General features: G+C 39.6%; 2 protein-coding genes across 15 annotated transcripts in view; one reads left to right on the top strand and one right to left on the bottom strand.

Moving 5' to 3' along the window:
* The window catches only part of ITSN1 (intersectin 1), a 203,890-nt gene extending 190,102 nt beyond the window's left edge, over window positions 1–13,788 (bottom strand). For 4 of the 11 annotated variants that reach the window (XR_014022938.1, XM_081301088.1, XM_081301093.1 and 1 more), the window contains exon 1: window positions 13,469–13,752. The gene's annotated coding sequence lies outside the window, so the exon portion shown is untranslated. Of the gene's footprint in view, window positions 1–13,468 lie in introns of all 11 variants that reach the window. The other 7 variants (XR_014022936.1, XR_014022937.1, XM_081301090.1 and 4 more) reach the window with 4 other exon arrangements.
* Window positions 13,789–13,976: 188 nt separating this feature from the next.
* CRYZL1 (crystallin zeta like 1) overlaps window positions 13,977–20,762 on the top strand; it is a 31,140-nt gene continuing 24,354 nt past the window's right edge. For 2 of the 4 annotated variants that reach the window (XM_081301098.1, XM_081301099.1), the window contains exons 1-2: window positions 13,977–14,083; window positions 14,341–14,488. In XM_081301098.1, coding sequence (XP_081157224.1) covers window positions 14,390–14,488 — 99 coding nt within the window. In that variant the 5' untranslated portion in view covers window positions 13,977–14,083; window positions 14,341–14,389. The other 2 variants (XM_081301101.1, XM_081301100.1) reach the window with 2 other exon arrangements.

The raw sequence follows: 20,762 nt of genomic DNA, 5'->3' as shown, positions 1-20,762 counted from the left end.
TCTTCCTTCTTCCTTTTATCTCAAAAAGCAAAGACTGTGAAGAAGATGGATTCACAAGAGCTATATGGGGAGTGGGCAGCAGGCCCAGATGGTAAACAGAATCATTTCCTAAAAGTAAAGTTCTGGAGACATGAGAAAAGAGGCCAAGTTTGGTACAATGTCTGTGAGGAATGGAGAGAAAGCTGAGAAGGAGCATTTCGCAGGACACACCTGAGTGGGAAGGGCAAAAGTCTACAAGCGAGAAGGGCAAAAGTCTACAACGGTTCTTCAGCTTACTTTTAGCAGCACAAATATAGGAAACAGAACACAGACAGCAGCATCGGTTTAGGGATGAAAGTTTGCAGGGTAGAAATGGCAAGGATGAAGCTGAAATGATCCACTCTGAGATCCCAGCTACATATGAAAGGAAATGAAACCAGTAGGAAGTTAACCACCCAAAATAAAAGGGAAAAGGTCAAGGATGTTTCTGGATGAGTTTGAAGACCATGAATTGCTACAATCAGATGTGAAGCAAATTACCTTACAGAGCTATAATTTTTTAAATAAACTCTACTTTTTTCAAGATACTGTAAGATCTCTGCCCCTACTTTTATCATCAGTCTCTCAGAACAAGGAAAAAAATAAACGATTTTTTTTTTTTCAAAAATAGCTCCCAGCCCTTCAAACAAGATTACAGAAAGAATGTCTTTCCGGCTCCTCCTTTCATGAAGCATGCATGTTTTCCCAGCAGTTCCAGATGATCTATAAGTTAAGAACATGCACATGTGGGGCTGGGGATACAGCTCAGTTTAGGTAGAGTGCTTGCCTTGCTAACACAAGGCCCTGGGTTCAATCCCCAGCACCACCAAAAAAAAAAAAAAAAAAAAAAAAAACTTTTTCAGACTGAAAAATCTGAAATTTATGAATAGAAGTAGTTAAACTGGTGAAAGTGATGTCCACAGTTTTAACTAGCTGGGAATCATTTATTTACGTGTTTGTATGTCTGCTCCAGCAGAATATAAATAGAGTAAGGACACTAAATTGCTAAGGACAGAGACCCTACCAGTTCTAGCCTCTTGCTTCTGTAAGGAGACCATGCAGCTGGTCTAACCAATACCAGATGAGTCTCCCAAACTTTCATCTAGATCAATCACAGAACAGTGGATGTATTTTTTTAAAAGGAAAGAGATAAAGGTGTGATGGTGTACACTTGTAATCCCAGCAATTCAGAGGCTGAGGCAGGAAGATCAGAAGTTCAAGACCAGTCTCAGTGACTTAGTAAGACCCTGTCTCAAAATAAAAAATAAAAAGGGCTAATGTATAGCTCAGTGGAGCACCCTGAGTTCAATCCCTAGCACCCCTTCCCCCAAAAAAGGAAAGAAAGAAAACACAAAACTCAACTCCAGCAGCACACTGAGCATTCATATTTTGTTGTTCTTTTTAAATACACAAGACAGTAGGGTTTATTTTGACATATTATACATACATGGAGTGCAACCAGTTCCAATTAGGATCCCATTCTTGTGGTTGTAAATGATGTAAAGTTAATCCTGATCATGTATTCATATATGAGCAAAGGAAAGTTATGTCTGATTCATTCTACTGTCTTCCTATTCCCATGCTCCATCCCTTTCCTTCATTCCCCTTTGTCTAATCCAATGAACTTTTATACTTCACCCCCATACCCTCCCTTGTTATGGATTAGCACCCACATATCAGAGAGAACATTTGGCCTTTGGTTTTTTGAAACTGGCTTACTTCATGTAGCACGATAGTCTCCAGTTCCATTCATTTATCTGCAAATGCCATAATTTCATTCTTCTTTATGGCTGAGTAATACTCCATTGTGTGTATATACCACATTTACTTTATCCATTCATCTGTTGAAGGGCACCTAGGTTGGTTCCATAGTTTGACTATTGTGAATTGAGCTGCTATAAACATTGATGTGGCTAAGTCACTGTAGTATGCTGATTTTAAGTCTTTGGGGTTTAAGCCGAGGAGTGGGATAACTGGGGCAAACGGTGGTTCCATAGCATCTATGTTTAAAAAGCAAACTTTACTAAAAAGAATTTATTAGCAATTTAGTGTCCTTACTCTATATATACCTGAGGTTGCTTTGATGTGTTTATACTGTTTTATTAAGACCAACATTTAAAAGGAAAAAAGTTGTCCCCAAGCCACTTCCCATATGATCACTGCCCACAAAGGCTATGTTGGTCGTGTTTTATATTCCTTCCCCTCTTAACACATCCACTTCTCCCTTCTGTTAATTACAGGAGTTTACGTACTGACCTCACCCACTAGTGCAAAAGGTGGACCCAAGAATCAGGAAAGTCAATGAGAGCCCTGCATTTCCAGGGCCACAGCAATTGGTTCAGGCATTTGATCAAGCCAGGCCAATTGGAATCCCTGAACTTGTCAAGTATGTGAGTCTATTTCCAGTTTGCACTTCTATGTGAGTACATTTCCAGTTTGCACTTCCTCCGTTGCAAATGAAAGCAAATTATGAATGGGAAAGTTTAGCACTGAAACAACCTCCCAATGTCTTCTCCTATTATAATCATTTACTTCTCTTCCATTTTTTTCTCCTCCCCACACAAGTCCCTTTAGATGGACTAAACCTAACACTGAGTTTTTTAAAAAGTTGAAGATACCTCACAGAGACAGAAAGCTTATCTAAAAACTAAGCCCAGCTCCATGTAACTATTCTGTGATCCAACCTGATATTTATATATTAAAGTTAAGGGTCTTAGTTCAATGTCCACACAATGGAACACATTCCAAACTCACCCTCTACATAGATGTACACAACATTGTACTCTGAATATCCCTAATATAATTTTTTGCATGAGGTCATCATTTTATAAGTATGTAAAGAAAAAAAAAACACCACTGAAATTCTAGGACATTTGGAAGTTCCAAATTTCTTCCTGCCTGTTCTCTCTTAGCTGGAGATCTATACTGGATCTATACTGGATCTATACTGGATTAACCCTTCCAATCAAATCATGACTATATGAATTAGACTAAATGTATACACTTCTTAAATGTGTTTCTTGCCATCCTTAAGTTTTCAAGTTCTTATGTGGAGAAAATAATAACAAATTCACATTTTCCTCAGATAATACTAAAAAATAAAAATTAAAAAAATTGGAGACAAGGTACCTCAGTTTGAGTTAACCCTTATCTGAAAGGCTTGGCACGAGACTTCTAACTTTTTTGTTTGTTTTTGTTTTTTAATTTTTTTTTAGTTGTAGATAACACAATACCTTTATTTTATTTATTTTTATGTGGTACCAGGGATGGAACCCAGGGCCTCACACATGGTAAGCAAGCGCTCTACCACTGAGCCACAACCCCAGCCCCAGACTTTGAAGTTTTATTGGGTTGCAGAACACATGCTTAGGAACTTACAAACTGAGCATCCTAAAGCCAAAAATCTCCAAATCTGAAAGATTTTGAACATTGTGCCAGGTTTTGGAGTATTCCATATCTTTAGATTAGGGATGCTCAACTTCTATTATTAAAAGAACAGAACAGAACAAGGAGAAGGTTTGGATCGTAGTAACTGGTTTCAATTCCCAGCACCATCAAAGGCGGGAGGGAGTACTAGCCCAAGTCTTTACCTTGTGGTCCTTAAGCCCATTATGGTTAAATCCTTCTTTGGAACTAATTTCAAATGGCCAGGAAAGGGACACTGATTGGCCAATTTGGTTCGGTGCCCAGCCTGAGTTGAATCCACCATGTCTTTTTGGAGAGGAGGAGGTTGGAAGGGGTTGAATGTGTAAGTTAAAGGACAGTTCATGGATTTGTGTTGGTTCAGACAGAAATTCCAAAGTTCCCATTACACAGTTCCAGTTTGTAACTTGGTTTCTTCACAATCCAAAAAGAAAGAAAACAAACAAACAACAACAACAACAAAAAAAAAAACCCTAGAAATTTAGTTACTAAGGTTTATTATGAATAAAATGTAGGAGAAACAAAATTTAAGAAATTAAAGGACAATTTAATTCACCACTATTTTAGGAGTTCATGCCAATAAAAAAAATATAGTTTGGGATATAGCTCAACAACAGAGTGCTTGCCTAGCATGTACAAGACCCTGGGTTCTATCCCAAGCATTTTCAAAAACATGTTTTTCAACCATAAATTCTTGAAATGAAAATGGTCGTTAAGAAATATAATTTTCAACATGAAAAACCAAGAGAAATGAAAAAAGAATATGGTCTCAGGGGGTTGAGATTCTGTCTTGGTCAGACTGGACACCTAGAACAATAATGCCAGGTGCACAGGGTGCACAAAGATTCACTGAACCATCCACTACACTCTCCAAATGGGTTACTGTTTCCAAGATACTGATTTCTTTGGTTTTGTGGAATGGTACCCACAATTAGCACTACTTAGTAGTACTAATATAACACTAGTATTATCTGGTATTAAAAAGGTGGAGAAACATTGGATACATGAACCAAACTACTACTGGAGAGTTCTAGCAAAATTGTGGTCAGTAAGCATTCTAGAAATATTCAGTCATTGGAAATACAAAAAGCAAATCAAAAACAAAACAACACTCGCTCAGAATTTTTGAAAGGGTTTTACCCAGTACTGGCAGCAGAACAGGATACAAGTGCATCTCAACCTACAGAGGGAAAGCTGCATGTTTTTAGGGCTTTGGAAACATATCTTCTGTCCCAAGGATTTCACCTGTCTTTATTAAAGCAAAAAGATGTCCATCAATAAGTGACTGATTAAATATAAGACAGTGTGTCACAGAAGGCTGGAAATGCCAACAAAGACTGAATTCAGCCCTTAGGTAGGCTTTGTTTGACTGCTAGTGTATAAATTGGGAGATTTGTGTTAAACCCACACTTCGAGATTTCAAGGTGTTCTTGAAGAACTAGAAAATGTAGTAATACCAGGATGCATACTCCCTGGGTCACAAAGAAATGGGTGGACTAGCCCTGGGCTGCCCACTGATGGACCACCTTAAGTGCCCACAGTCCCTTACTGACTTTCTTGTCTCCCAGCCTGAGCAGCTCAAACTGGATACCTCCTGGGTAATGTGAGCATGTGAACCCTCACAGAGTGTGAACATTATCACTGAGTGTGAGATTCTGGGTAGGCTTTCTATCTTCTTATCTATATTTTCAAAAGTTTTCTTCAATAAACATGTATTGCTTTTAAGAAAAAAAAACATTTCTTTTTAGTTACTAAATCACAACTATAATATCTCCTCATCTGTGATATCATAATGACTACTGATAACAGAAAATTAACTGAACTAAGAAGTAATGTAATGTTACAATTACTGTAGAACTTCCCTCCCCCTTCAATACTAAAAACTCCAGTTTGGACAGTCACAGCATTTTACAAAACATCACCCCATGATCTCCAATTCACAAAATAGCTATTGGAAGGATTCTTCTGCATTCATTTAAAGTTTCTTTCACTAAGAAAAAAAGCAGAGAAAAATCTCTCCTGTCAGCAACTGATACTTATAACCTCAATTAACTTAATGTTCATAAAGTTAAACAATTCTTGACCTTTACCTTACTTATTATTTATTTGATAAATAATAATAGCACAGATGCTCCTCTAAGCTATTATCAATCTAACCAATTGATAATTGGTTTACTTCCCAATAAACCCATAGTAAATTGGAAATATGCTAAATAAAAAAATGCATTTAAGGGGCTGGGGTTATGGCTCAGCAGTAGAGTGCTTGCCTCGCACATGCAAGGCCCTGGGATCAATCCTCAGCACCACATAAAAAATAAGTAAATTTTTAAAAATGCATTTAATCTCCCAAAACTACGGGACATCAAAGCTTAGCAACACATCACACTATAGAGTACACAGGTTGTTTCCCCTTGTGATCAAGTGACCACTGGGATCCGCAGCTCACTGCCACTACCCAGCAGCATCTTGAGAAAGGATGTGACTGCATCTCACTAATCTAGGGGAAAAAGCAAAAATCACAATTTGAAGTACTTTTTGTTCCAAATGTATATTGCTTTAGCACCACTGCAAAGTGAAAAACTCATACGCTGAAACATGATAAGTTAGGGTCTTATGGGGGTCTCTCTCAGAGAACTTTGAAGAGTTTCTACAGACCACACCATAAATATCACACCATTTAGGACATTCCCAGAAGTAAATCATATTATTTTCGTCATAAAGTCCAAGGCTAGGTAGAAATGTCAACATTCACAGGTTGGGAGTCACAAGGGGAGCCAAGTCAATGCTTCTCTCTTGCCCTCCTAGTTCCCACATCAGAGGGAGTTTTCTAAACAAAGGCAAATCATGGGACTGCCTTCTTAAACTTCCGTTTACTTCCTCTTTCAGGGAACTGACTCTGAAAGAAGTCACAGCTGGCCCTCTTTCCTTTATTCCTCACCTGTCTCTTCCTCACTCACCGCAATCATTCAGCCTCTCTGGCCTCCAGACTTTCCAGTCCTCAAACTGTATTCTTGCCACTCACCAACAAAATGACTGTTGAGAGTCCTCCTTGTTATGAGCACTGTTCTAGGTCCTGAAGATAAGACCAGGAACAATAAAGACCATACTCCCTGTCCTCATGCAGCAACCCCTCTAATGACTTTCTTCTTCCTCAATTTTTCTGTTCATTTAAAGAAAATTAAAACAACTGTAATTAAGTGTAATAAACAGTACTACCTACAACACTTATTATCATTTACTTGTTCTGTTTAAAATTATTTATTATTAAGTGAAGGAAAGAAAAACAGAGAATTATTGTTCATTCAAACCTGCTATATATCCCAAGAATGGCACTAATTTTTTGGTCAGTTTTTCAAGGTTTCTCTCATTACCAGTAAATAGCATTTATGTCAGTGGTCAAAATGCAATACTCCAATTCTGCAGGAATGGGAAATTGAGTTTCAGATAATTTCAGAATCTGAAAGAATACTTACTTTTAAAACCTATCTTAAGTTTAGAGCAGAAATGAATTGGTTTTTATAAAACACTGGATCCACAATAAGCAGCCTCTTATTACTGATGATGCATAGGAATGATGTATGTTTATACAGTGGCTTATTAACACAATACATTACACTCGTTAGAACAATAAAACTGTTCAGGAAATCTCCCTTGAAAAGAAGTAGTTAGCCCTGCACACAGAGGTTCACAGATATACACAACGGACACATACATATACACACACAATTAACAGCTACAACAGCATCTTGTTTCAGCGTTGTTTTTGATTTTGAAGCAATGGGAATTGAAGCCAGTGGCACTCTACCACTGAGATACATCCTCAGTCTTTTTCCAAGGCTGGCCTCAAATTTATAATCTCCCGAGTTGCCAAGTTTACAGGTATGGCATCCAGCTTGTTTCAATGTTTATATCGTAAGAACCAGTGTCCTCCTTAAGTGGATTGGTTATATCATAGCACTGAAGTCAGTTGACTTTGTCCATTTCCATGAGCAGTATCTCAACTTACAAATGCATGCCCCCAGAGACCAAAAGGACTTGCAGACAAAATGCAAGGAGGAGCAGGAGCAAAACAAATGCTCACCAGAGCAACAGAGAATCGAAAGCATGGTCCTTCTATATTAAGAGTATGTTTAATTATAACCACCAAGGATACAACTTTGGCTACCCTCTACAACCTTGTTATTTTCACATTCAAGTTCATTTGAATCCAAAACTCTGTCACATCCCTCAGTTCAACTCTGGGAATTGAGCATGTGAACCCTCACAGAGCGTGAACGTTATCACTGAGTGTGAGAATCTGGGTAGGCTTTGGAACCATCCTAGGAAGAGTGAAATGTACTCATTACCACTCACACATGGTCTACACGAGGCCAACAAGAATGGGTTTTGGTGACTAGCGGACAACTGAGCAATGACAGTCATGGAGAGAAGAGACAAAATCTGGCCAGACAGCAGAAGCCAAAACAATTTCACCAACATTCTCTTCAGGCAATAAGCTAAAAGGCAAGCCACCCATAATTAATTCTATTAGGAAAAAGGTTAAAAGCTGAATTCAAATTCACTTTTGTAGGGGGCTACAAACCTTAGCAACAGAACTTATTTAATGATATTCTACCATCACATTTATTAATAGAAAGGTTTTTGCCAGGGATCCATGAGACCTTCGTGTTCCTGGAGTGAATATTCACCAGTCACTTCAAATCTCCACACCGGCCAACACGGAAATGTCTGGACAGGCTCCCATCTGTCCCCCTTATCATACTTCTATAGTCTTGTGTTCCCAATGTAAATTCACACCCAAGTAAACTGTGTTTTCAAACTTCACTAGTCTTCTCTTATGCCAATAACCCTGTTTTTCAAAAAGGGGGACTTTAGGAAAACCACTACAGAATAAAAGATAAAAAGATTGCTTTGAGGGGTGAATGCTCATTTGAGGGCAAGGCTCATATGTAAGCCAACCTACCTGACTCTTCATCACTCTTTGAGAGGCATTCAACTTCTATGATGAATATGTACATTATATTAGGGTATAATACATATAATATATAATACACACACACACACACACACACCATACATTAGTATACCCCAGGGAACCACTAAGTTACTCCATAACAAAAAAATCAAGACTGTAAAAAGTACCCAAATGCGTATAAAATAGGTTCAGAAAATAGACTAAAAGTTTAGACTCTACAGTGAAAAATCTCCTCAGCCACTAGCTGGTCCGCTAATTTACTTAACTGGTGATACCTCAGATTTCAAGACATATTCATCTGTAAAACTGAGATTTTATGAAGATTCAATGAATTTAATGCAAATGCTGCAAAAAGACTTGACAGGGGGTGGGGATATAGCTCAGTTGGTAGAGTATTTGCCTGGCATGCACAAGGCCCTGGGTTCAATCGCCAGCACCACCACAAAAAAAAAGTGGGGGGGGGGGGGCCCTTGACAGATACTTGCTATCACTATTACAGGTACATGAATTTTCTGAGTTTCCAAATCCCCCTATCAAGCAGGCTCTACTAAAAAGCCATTCTTCTTCCTAAAGGAAAATATTCACTAGATTTGTAGTACTGGTTAAGTCATTCCAAAAAGGGGTTTGGAGAGGATGAAGACTGGAACATTCATATACCACTGCAAGAATGTAAATTGCTACAACCTTTCTAAATGGCAGATGGAAATATGTATCAAAAATTTTTAAGGTTTAGTATATCCTTTGAACCAACAATTCCACTTCTAGAAACCTATTTGAGGGAAAAAAATCTCAAAGGTATACAGAGACGTGTAAGGGCTGGGGATGTAGCTCAGTGGTAGAGTGCTTGCCTAGCATGTGTGAGATCCTGGGTTCAATCCCCAGTACAGAGAGAGAGAGAGAGAGAGAGAGAGAGAGAGAGAGATCTGTGTGTGCATATAGCCTAATCATTGCAAAGTTACTGATAATGGGCGGGGTAATGTCTAATAAAAATAAATTGGTTAAATTCTTATAGATCCATAAAATGGAATATTATTCAGTTATTAAAACTGTGTAACTAACAACACAGATATGGAAAGACATTTGTAAGATGTTATAAAAATAAAGACAGGTTAGAAAACAACCATAGGTTACTAAAAGTTGTGTATGAATAGCCACATGAATATACAAAAAAAAAAAATCAGATGAGACACATACTGAGGTAATGAATTTAATGTCTAGTTAAGTAATCCAATTTTTTAAAGTACCAATTTTTTACTGTCTAGTACCTAGAAATCAGCAAGGGATTTCACTTTTTTTAAATATTTTTTTTTTTTAGCTGTAATTGGACACAATACCTTCATTTTATTTATTTATTTTTATGTGGTACTGAGAATCAAACCCCAGGCCTCGAAAGTGCTAGGCGAATGATCTATCACTGAGATATAGCCCCAGCCCAAGGGATTTCATTTTAAAGCAATGAATTTCTATTACTACCATAAAGTACAATAGTGCAAAAATTAAATGGGTTAGCTTTTAAATTTTATATATTTTCATATAACCCAATTCTTTATGACCAATGTTAATTACCATTTATTCACTGGATATGTCTTAAGAATTTATGTATGTGCTTAGTAGTATTTAAATTTTACTACTACTCTCATTTTCAGCTGAAAAAAATGAGGCATGAAGAAGTTATGTGACTTGATCAAAGTCACTGAATGTGTAATCAAATCCAACATTCTCCACAGTTTGTGCTCTGAACTCTCCAAACCCGACTATATAACCACTTGTTATTTATGGGATCCTAAGGTAGACTCTGAAAAAGGGGTGTAAAGGTCATATTTTAATAGTGTGAAAGATAGAAACACACCAATTACCTATTTTCTGCAAACTAATTTTTATAGTAGGAAGTTGGGATTATCATGGTTTACAAAATGGAATGCAATATAATGATAATAAATGATTTACCACCCCACTGTAACTTAAATTTATGTTTTGAGTACCTAAATAAATATTTTGCTTAGTCTTCTTCCTAGCATATCACCTTGAACACTCCATGCCAAGGAGACTATCTCCTTTCAACACTAACTAAAGTTAAAGAAATAACTGGGATATAGTTCTTGTTGCTCCTAATTTATAAAAATTAGTGACTGCTAAGTGATGCAATTAATTTGACAAGTAAAAGTGTAAAAAACTGGCCTCATTGCAATGTAGTTCAATCATTCACTCAACAAATATTTAAATGAGTTCCTCCAGGCACCAGGCATATCAGAGTGAACTGGTCTCTGCCCTTCTGAAACATACATGAAAGTACAATTACTCATTTTAAGGTCATAGACTTTTTATTAGCAGCCTAGGATATAAAACTTATTCTGCCACTTGAAAAACTTGTTATCTACTTCAGGAACTGGTCCTAGGGGATACTCAGTAAACAGGAAGCACAATACCAGTTGTTCTCCAACTTTACTGCTCAGAAGTTCATGGAAAACTTGCTGAAAATACTGATTCCAGAGCCCCATCTCTGGCTGTCTGGGCTGAGGTGAAAGAAAACTTCATTTTTCCCAAGTTAGTGCAGATGGAAGAGATATGAAGCCCAGACTTTGAGAAACCCAACCTTGTAAGTGGAGCCATTTAGGAGGAAATGACCATTCAAAAGAGAACAGCTCTGCAGCAGTGGAATCTGAGTGATACAACCCAACCTTTATATAACTAATTCTCTAAAAGTCACAATTTAGCAAATTTGATAAGTCTGGGAGACAGGGGTAGCACAGTGGCAAAGCACTACTTAGCATGCTCCAGCTCTTGGTCAATCCCCAGCATCACCAAAAGGGGGGGTGGGGTGGAGAAATGAGTATGAGTAGAGGAATTTGCCAGCACCTCCCTCTTAATCTCATAATAGCTTTGAGGGTGTGCCTCAATCTAGACATCTAGGGAAAAGATAAAATTTATGCAGAATTCTACTACCAATACTAGAGATAAGCATTAAGAAAAAGGAAATTGCCAGTCACTGGAAAAAAAAAATGCTAACATGGACAAACATTTCACGGAACTAACTTGGTACCACTCATTTTATGCCCTATTTCACAATGCTTAGTATCTGAACAATCCAGAGGGTTCCAAAGTACATTAAAAATGTGTTCATTTCCTCTCTTACTCAGGCAGAATAATAAGAGAGTTTTGTAAAAGTACTATGCTCCTCAGCAATATGTTCTTAAAGAATTTTTTTTTTTAATGTACCATCGGAAAGGCTCCTTACTGGGTTACTTACAGGTGTTTGAAAGATTTTTAACCCAATCACCCTATTCTTCATTTCTTAATTTAGAATACTTAAAAGTTCCTGAGTTCTTTATAAACTCCTGCAGAATTTTCACTTCTTTTTTTCATTTTTTTTTTAGTTCCAGATGGATGAAATGCCTTTAGTTATTTATTTTTATGTGGTACAGAGGTTTAAACTCAGTGCCTCACACGTGCAAGGCAAGTGTTCTACTGCTAAGCTACAACCCCAGACCCAAAATTTTTATTTTTGAAAATTTTTCATATAGGTCAACTCCCATGAAAACCACATAAATGTTTCAAGAAAACTAATGAAAATTTTGTTAAGCAAAACACAAAAGTATTTTGTTCTCAGACAAACAGACATAACAACTATGAAGAGTAATAAAGCTACTTCACTCTCAAGCCTAGTCATCTAAAAATAAAGGTATCCCAAAAATACATTCCTCCTATTTGGGGGGTTTAGAGTGGGACCATGCAAACCAGCTGGACTGCTGGCTCCTGGCCCCAGTTCCTGCCCTCACATCCTGTCCACTACATAATCCATGCATTAACTCTGAGCCTTTCTCTTCATCCGTTTAATGGGATTAGTAAATCTGCCTATCCAATGACAGAATTGAGATTTACCAGATGCATTTGGATGATATTTGTTTTTATTATCTATACTTTTATTGGACTTGTCTTTATTACCTCTACGATTTTGACCACAGAAACAGCCAAGAGAAGGATGCTAACAGATAAGCACAAAGAACCGCATCTAGCCAGAGTCCGAGTACATTTAAATTTTCAGGTTGGTTCTGTTTTCTAAATAGCACTAATGATGGCAAAGTTCGAAAGGAAACTTTCATATTCAAGAACCTATCAATCGAGAAATTGCTAATCTATTTCTTCAAAAGCAAAGCATTTAGTCTGAATCACACAAAAGATTGACCATAGGAAAGGTAATCCAGAAGTTGTCTTCTAATCCAAAAGTAAGGGGAGATGCAACCCATTCCTCGTTGCTTTCCTTTTTCTGGAAATTCGGATTACATTTCCTCGTCCAAGCAAGAAGTGGCCGCAATTGTGCCGCGGGTCCATACCAGAAACCTGAGTCCGCGAGGAAGGGAGGGAAGGAGAAGGCGCAGACTCCGAGGGACGCGCTCACACTGCCAAGGGAGCCGTTTTCTGTTAAATACCATCAGAGGCAGTCCCGGCAGCACCACTTAGGGCCAGACGGCATTGACTGCCCTTCACTGACAGGATTTTGCAGGCACGCCAGAGAAAAGAAAAAAGGATGAGCCGGGGACTCCAGGCCGGGGTGGGGGGGGGCGGCGGGAGACACGACAGGCGGGAGGCGCGAGGCTGCTCCCGGCGAGCTCGGGTTCCCGGGAAGCTGGTGAGGCTGGGCCGGCCCGCCACCCTCCGGCGGCCGAGGGCAGCGAGGTCAGCCCTGGAAGGAACGCCCGACCGCGATGCCCCCTAAGGAGGGAGCCAGCTTGCCAGACCAGGGCTGCGGACGCCCATTCAACCCCCAGCCCGTCCCGCTGCCGCCACTCCCAGGCCCCGCCGCGGAGCCCGGCCTCTCGCTGCCGGCCAGCCAGCCCCCAGCCGCAGCTCCCGGGAGGATGAGGAGGACGAGGTGGACAGGCGGCCGCTGCCGCACCTCCAGCGTGCGCCGCACAGGGTGAAGGGCGGCCAGAGGGACGCGCGCGGAGCAGCGGGACCAGCGCCCCGGGCGGCCATCGCGCCGACCCCCGCGCCGACCCCCGCCCCCGCGCCACCTCCCACAGCCCAGGCCGCCGCCGTCAGCCCGCTCCTCACCTCATCTCCGGGCGGGTCCGCGCTGCCGCCCCAGGCACAAATCAGTGCAGCTCACACGCTGTTGGGTGGGACGCGGGAGCCGCAGCCCTGCACACCATCCCCGCCCACCTGCCCGCCCGTCCCGGAGCCCGCTCGGGAGTCTCCCTCGCGAGCCGCCGTACTACGGAGCAACCAAGCTGCGCTCCCTCCCTACGCTCCTCCACTCCTCTCTACCTCCTTCGCTCCCTCCCTCGCTCCCGCCTATCTCCTCATCTCCCTCCGTAGCCTCCTCCGCCCCCATCCACCCCTCGGTCTCCGCCCACAGATAGGTGGTCACAACCGTCTGCCAATCGAAAGAAGATGACCACACCTCCTCACCGCCCCCTACCGCTGGCCCTGCCCACCGGAGGATGCTAGGAGAGAGAGCTGAAGAAAAATGGAGGAGTATGGAATGACACACAGATAAGCCAATCAACAGGCTCGGAGAGAAAACCTCTTCCTCCTCTCCTGCCCTTCCTCCCACAAAGGCGGAACCAAAGGTTTCGGGTCTAGGATTTATGGAGATTTTCTTCCACCATTTGGTGCATCTGCTCGCTGCCGTGCGAAACATAGCTACGATGCATTCAACTAAATTACGTAAGGTTTTACCGGAGAGTATGTAGTGGAGAAGAAAAGGGAGTCAGGGTACAGCCCGAGGAGGGTGCGGTAGGGGGGCTCAGTTGGAATGAGGAAGGGTGTGACTTTAACTTAGATTTGCATAAAACGGAACCCATCCGGGCGATTTCAACTTCGCCCATTTATTGGTAGCCCTTGGGGCGGTACCTCGCGTCTCCCCTTTTGGAGCATGCTGGGAGTTGTAGTTCCGAGTTTGGTTGCTATGGCGTTCTCTACAGCCTCCTGGAGCCCGGCCCCGCCCTGCAGGAGTGACGAACTGTCGGACCAATGGGAGTACCATCTGATTTCGAGGGGGCGGGTTCCCTGCAGAAAGACTCGAAGGTGGCGGTGGCGAAGGCGCTGGCAGTTGGGGCTGCTTGGAGGCAGGTGAGCCCCGGGAAGCATGTTATGTGTCTGGAGAAAAGGGACTGTGGGCGAAAGATGGAGAGACATCCCCAGGAACAGTGTAACCCTGGGAGAGCTGGTGGTTCGTGAAGCTCCCCAGCCTTGGACTCACTCGGGCTCTGGCCTACCTTAGCTGAGGCTACTGAGGGGCGGGTAAGACTAAATTTGACTGGCAGCTTCCTTGCGCTTTGCAGGTCTTGATTGTAGATTTTGGCTTAGTTTCCATCTTCCTTCACATTTATGGAGGCGAAGGTCTGGAAGTTCTCTTCCAGCTGTATCTCCCAGTTTGAATTCTGTTTCTCCCACTTCTTTTTGTTCCTATATTTGAGTTTCTTGCTTCATTGCTCTTCTGCCTTTGCTTGCTTCCTGTAGACTTTCGTTTTTCAGTAAGCAATTACCTAGAGCAAGGGAATTCTTATTTATGTGACCTTAGGGCCAGATTTGTCCTCTTCATTAAACTAAATAGCGGAATACACAGGAGAGACACATGGGAACAATCATAGGATCACGTTCATATGCAGATGCTGACTCTGTGTGTCTCGCCCTAAGGACCTGCATTTACAACCAGCTCCCAGGTTGTACTAGTCCTCTTAGCAAAATTCTACGTCACTTCTGACCACTATGAAGATAATTCGATCTACTTAGGATTTTCCTTGTGGCAACATTTAAAAAGTGAAACGAAACATGAATTTTAGGTTTCATTTAACCCAGTATATTCAAAATTATTTCAATGAAAAAAATAAAAAAAAATTTTAAAGAGATTGTATTTTTTTCATATTGAGTCTTCCAAATTTAATATGCACTTTACACTTAACAGTACGTATCAATTTTGAATACACACAGTTCAAGTGCTCAGTAGCCACCTGTAGCTATTGGCTGCTGTTCTACCATCTACAATATAGAGCCAAATGATAGAATGGACTCTTGTGGACATTAGAATTGTTGCATGTGAACAAGCCTTTGCTGCTCTGGGTTTCAGGACTATTTTAGAGGTTCTCTGCCCAACTTAAAGAAATAGTAAAGGTAATTAACATTTGTTGAAGCCAAGTCAAGTGCTTTGCATAGATTACTGTATTTAATCCTTGCAGCAACTCTCAGAGGTTACTAAGAATTCAAAGCAGAGTCATTTGGGACTTCTAAATTTTATCCATCATCCACTGCAAAGTAAAAGTATTACCTTTTGTTTTCACTTCATTGATACTTCTGCTCCAGCTTGTGGCAGAGGATGATATGTTCAAATTTGAAATATGAATTCCCCATAAAAAGTCAAACTGCCTGACATTTGCAGTGAAATAGAGTTTGGTAGTTTTACTATTCTCCATGCTGGGCATTTCAATCAAAGTTCTGTATTTAAGAATGAGAGTTGAAATCCTGAAGGAGATTTAGACCTCTGGAACAGTACTGGACCCTGGGCAGTAATGGCTTTTGATTAATTGGTGTACCTCCCTGAAGAAGGAAGGTGGGAAAACTTGGGAATTCATAAATTGCTTCACTGTGACAGTGTTTTCTATTTTTGTTTGTGGTGAATTTTTTTTTGAGTGATAAAAATGAATGTTTTCCTCTTATTAAGAACTGCTCTTAGACTGTTTCAAGGACAACTTTATGCCTTTTGTGGATCCAATAAATAGTGCTACATTGAGCTAAGGAAAGCCTTGAGTACAAGAACAAGAGTACACATACTCACACCTGTTAAAATATGGTACTTCACAAAATAATTTTCTTTCGTTTTTATATATTATGATACATTCCATGAGATTATTTGCTCTTAATTTTGATTTTTTTAATATTTAATCAAAATTACCAATTCATGTTTGCCTTTAAACCAAGAAATTATTTCAGGACCCTATAATGAATTGAAAAGTAAGCCTTAAGATTGCAATGCTATTAGTAGGTAAAGATTTTGTACCAGTCAGGAAGGAGAAAGTGTTATAAGAAATTAGGGAAGATTCCTCAGTTGACTGTCTCCCTCATCTCTACCCATCTCTACCTGCATTGTCCCAATATCATGTCATATAGCCAGTTTAAAAGGGGACATTCCATTCATTACACCATTGACTCTATTTTTTTCCCAGTAGCACAATGTGGGAAAGGTGATGCTAATTCAAGAAATGTAGTGAAATTTTAAGTTTCAGTTGTCCTAAATTGTACTATTAATTGGCCTTCATTGAATAATAACTAGTCCAGAGATTTCCAACCTTTGGATAATCACCATCTCAATCATTCCCTACCTGCTAATGTGTTAGAAAAGGAATGCCTCCTATAGGAAATCCTAGACTCTATTTCAGTATCTCCTGTGCCCAACAGGCACAGCAAAGCAATGCAACTGTTTACAACAAGATATCTGTATACTCATGGCTTTTGCCAATGTCCTTAAGTGAAAATATATTCTGTGCATTGACCCATAATCCAAGTAAAGCTCTCATGGAATGAGGGGAACTATATTAAAATTCTTTAGGGATCCAAAATGATCTTAGTTGGATGCCTTGCTGCTCAGTGTGGAAACGACATATTGAAATTTTTTTTAATTTCTTTCAGTTGTTGATGGACCTTTATTTTATTTATTTGTGTGTGGTGCTGAGAATCGAACCCAGTGCCTCACGCATAATAGGCAAGCACTCTACCACTGAGCCACAACCCCTGCCCCTTATTGAATATTTAAGTAACAATGTGACACTTCCAAGCAAATACTTCTTTCTTTCTTTCTTTCTTTTTTATGCTTCTCCAGCTATCTTTAGTTCTCAGTTTGCATAAAATGTAGGGATTATGCCACATATGCATAAAATTAGTTGAGTATGTCTTGAAAATATTTATAGAAATCTATATTTTCATAATTAGAAGAAACCTTAACTGTCATCTGATGATCCTGCTGCTCCACTTACCTGATGCTTGAACCCTCATTTTGAAGCCCCTGTGACTATATCCATATGTAACTATATTTGCTAGACTTGATTTCTAAGGTTTAGCCAAGTGTAAGTACCTATCTCAGTTATCTCCTGTACCCAACAGGCACAGAAAAGCAGTGCAATTGTTTATAACAAAATACCTGTGTATTTCCAATGTCCTCAGGGTACACAAATTTTTAGTGACTCTTGTGTATATGATGTAGACTATTAGGATCATATATCTACCTCCCTCTTGAAGCTCAGCTGGCTTTTGTGGATTTGGTTAGCACTGCCATCCTCCACAGCCTGCACAGTATGGTATTTGAACCAAACCTCCAGATAGTTACTTTGATTACACTTTCCATATTTTTAGCCAAATATTTGGGCATGTGGTTACTCATATTTCTTTTTCTGATATATATGAAAAAGTTTCAGATTATTAAGAACATCATTAAAACAATATCATATTACATTTTCCCAGAAGGTCAAAATATAACAATGCTTATAATCCCAAAGACTCAGGAGGCTGAGACAGGAGGATCACAAGTTGTAGGCCAACCTCAGCAAATTAGCAAGACCCTGTCTCAAAATAAAAAGGCCTGGGCATGTAGCTTAGTGGTAAAGTACCCCTGTTCAATCCTTAATACCAAGAAAAGAAAAAAAAAGTTATATATTGTTCTGTGCCTAGCATTACATGAGACCCTAGGTTCAATCCCAGCCATACACACAGGACTTTTCCAATTTAGCAAAATGTATATTAGAACATATAATTTTGAAATTACATGACTTTGTTAGAAATGTCATGAAAAATAATTTCTATTTTTATTCTGTAAACTGTGCATTGATTTCATGTGTGCAGATCTTTTTTTGTTGTTTTTTTGACTTTGGTAGTTGTAGATGGACAGCATGCCTTTTTTGTTGTTGTTGTTTATTTTTATGTATTGCTAAGGATCCAACCCATTGCTTTACACATGCTTTGGCAAACACTTTGCTACTGAGCTACAGCCCCGGCCCCTCCAAATATCTTTAAATCCAGAAAACGTTTTATTACATAAAAAACTCAATGTCCCATTTAATTGGGACTAGTGCCTAAGAAACCTTGTGGGCCTTGACTGTCACCCCCCTACCATTTTCTTAGAACTAGGAATTCAGTATTCCTTTTGGGGGGAGTTGCAAAACAAAGCATTAATACTTTCTTAATGTTCCTCTTCACTTTTGTAAAAATACCTCTCTTCACTTTGTAACTTAGGGTATTGTTTTGAGCCCACATAGCAGTTCTAATTTTTTTTCTTTGTTTTGTTGTTGTTGTTGTTTGTTGCTTGTTTGTTTGTTTTTTGGTGCTGAGGATCGAACCCAGTGCCTCACGCATGGTAGGCGAGCATTCTACCTCTGAGCTACAACCCCAGCCCACAGCTCTTCATTGTATCAACTAATCTTTTTTTTTTTTTTCCCACCAGCTAGGCCAATATTCAGCTGATTTGTAAGAAGTATTTAACATGAAATTGGGGCATAGTATCAGATCCATGTGATTGCTGATCTGGGACCCATGCCATATGTTTTAAGATTTAATGGGTAGAGAAAACAGTGGCTTCCAGAATCACAAAGGGAGATGGGTTGAAATCAAGATGTTGATATGTAGTTGTTCTGTTTCTGCAAAAGGCAACCTGAATACCTCCAGACTAATCAAGAACAAGGATTTATTTACTTAAAAACAATAGGTATTGATTCACCCAGGCAATAGCAGGAAAAGTCCATTAGTTAATAAGTTAATAAAACAAAGTTTTGTTTGTTAGTATATAACAAACTCTAGGATCATGGAACAGATGGGGTAGATTGACTGTCACTGAAGGTGATTCCAGAAAGAGTGTAGGACTTGAGTTTTATGTGCTTGGCAGATTCTGCAGTTAGTACAGCAGTGTTTCAGAGAACAGGCCATGCTTGGAAGCCTGAGATGGGGTAACCATATGGTGTGGAGTTACACTGTCTTGATCAGACAGGTGTGTGTTGGAAAATTGTGGGAAGAGTGGGAATGGCTTTTAGAGAGCCTTGAAAACTAGGCTGAAACAGTTAGAATTAATATAGGGAATATATGCTATATTACTTCATTCCCCATTTAGAGTTGGGGGAGTTGTCGTTTCCTTATATAAAAAATAAATGCAATACTAGTACTTTCAACAAAAAGCATGCTTAGGTTATTCCCCTCTCCTTCCCCCCACCCTCAACAAACTCACTGACACAAACACCTTTTGTAACCAAATACGTAGGAATATTTCAGTCTTTTGACCTAGCTTGTCCTGTTTTTATATACTTTGTTGATACATGCTAGTTATATAATTTCTATATGTATTCAATGTATATTCATATTTTAAGTTCCAGTGTTTGATTATTCCATCCTAGGAAGTAGCAGCCATTGCTCATCCACATTCCAAAAACTCTTTTATATAGATCCAGGTAGATCCACCAAGATGCCAGCACCCAAGGCTGGTTTCGTGGGCTTGACATCTATGCAGTCTCACTGGGTCTCATGCTTAGAAAGGACCCATGCTTGGTTTAGTACTCTGCTATTGCTGACTTGAAATTTTAATAATTTATGAAATGTTCCCCATTTTTAATTTTGCACTGGAACCTGGAGATTATATATAGGCAATTCTGTCAAGAAGATCTTAATAATCAATCCTAAAGGATGAAGTATTCTAGTTTTAAATTAAATATCTCATGTTAGAAGCTCAATGGGAAAGCATTAAATACTGTAATGGCTAAAATGATTTTGGAAAAGAAAGAAATAATGACTTTGGAAGGGGGAACACCTGGTGTGTGTCCCATTTCTGGACCAGCTAGTTCTATGAGACCCCATGTTTGAAACTTAATCTCTTTAAGATGCAGTTTCCTTTCCTTCAGTCCCCATTTAGAGTTGGGAGAGTTGTAGTTTCCTTATATAAAAAATAAATGCAATACTAGTACTTTCAACAAAAAGCATGTACAAGAATTTTCTGAATAGGACAATTTGCAAGCACCTCAAACTCGAAAAAATTCAAATGTCCACCCATAGTGGAATAGATAGCCAGTAACTTACTCATCACTGAAGTGATATATAGCAGTGGGAATAACTGGACTACAACTGTGGACTTGCAAATATAATATTAAGAGAAATGAAGCACACATAAAGGAGAAGAATGTTCTTCCTATGAGGTTCAAAACATTAGGAGGGGGAAGGAAAGCAGTGACTAGAAAGGGAACACAAGGGAGCTTCTGCAGTTCAAGTCATGTGTTTTTTTGTTTTGTTTTGTGTGTGTGTGTGTGTGTGACATAAGCATATTTACTTTTAAAATTGGACAAGCTATACACTTTTTATTTTATTTTTCTGTTAAGTTGAC

This window comes from Spermophilus citellus (assembly GCF_964194105.1).
Source record: "Spermophilus citellus genome assembly, chromosome: 7".
In the NCBI taxonomy this organism is placed as follows: domain Eukaryota; kingdom Metazoa; phylum Chordata; class Mammalia; order Rodentia; family Sciuridae; genus Spermophilus; species Spermophilus citellus.
The sequence above is the reverse complement of the archived record's forward strand: the minus strand, read 5'-3'. Positions and strand labels throughout refer to the sequence as shown.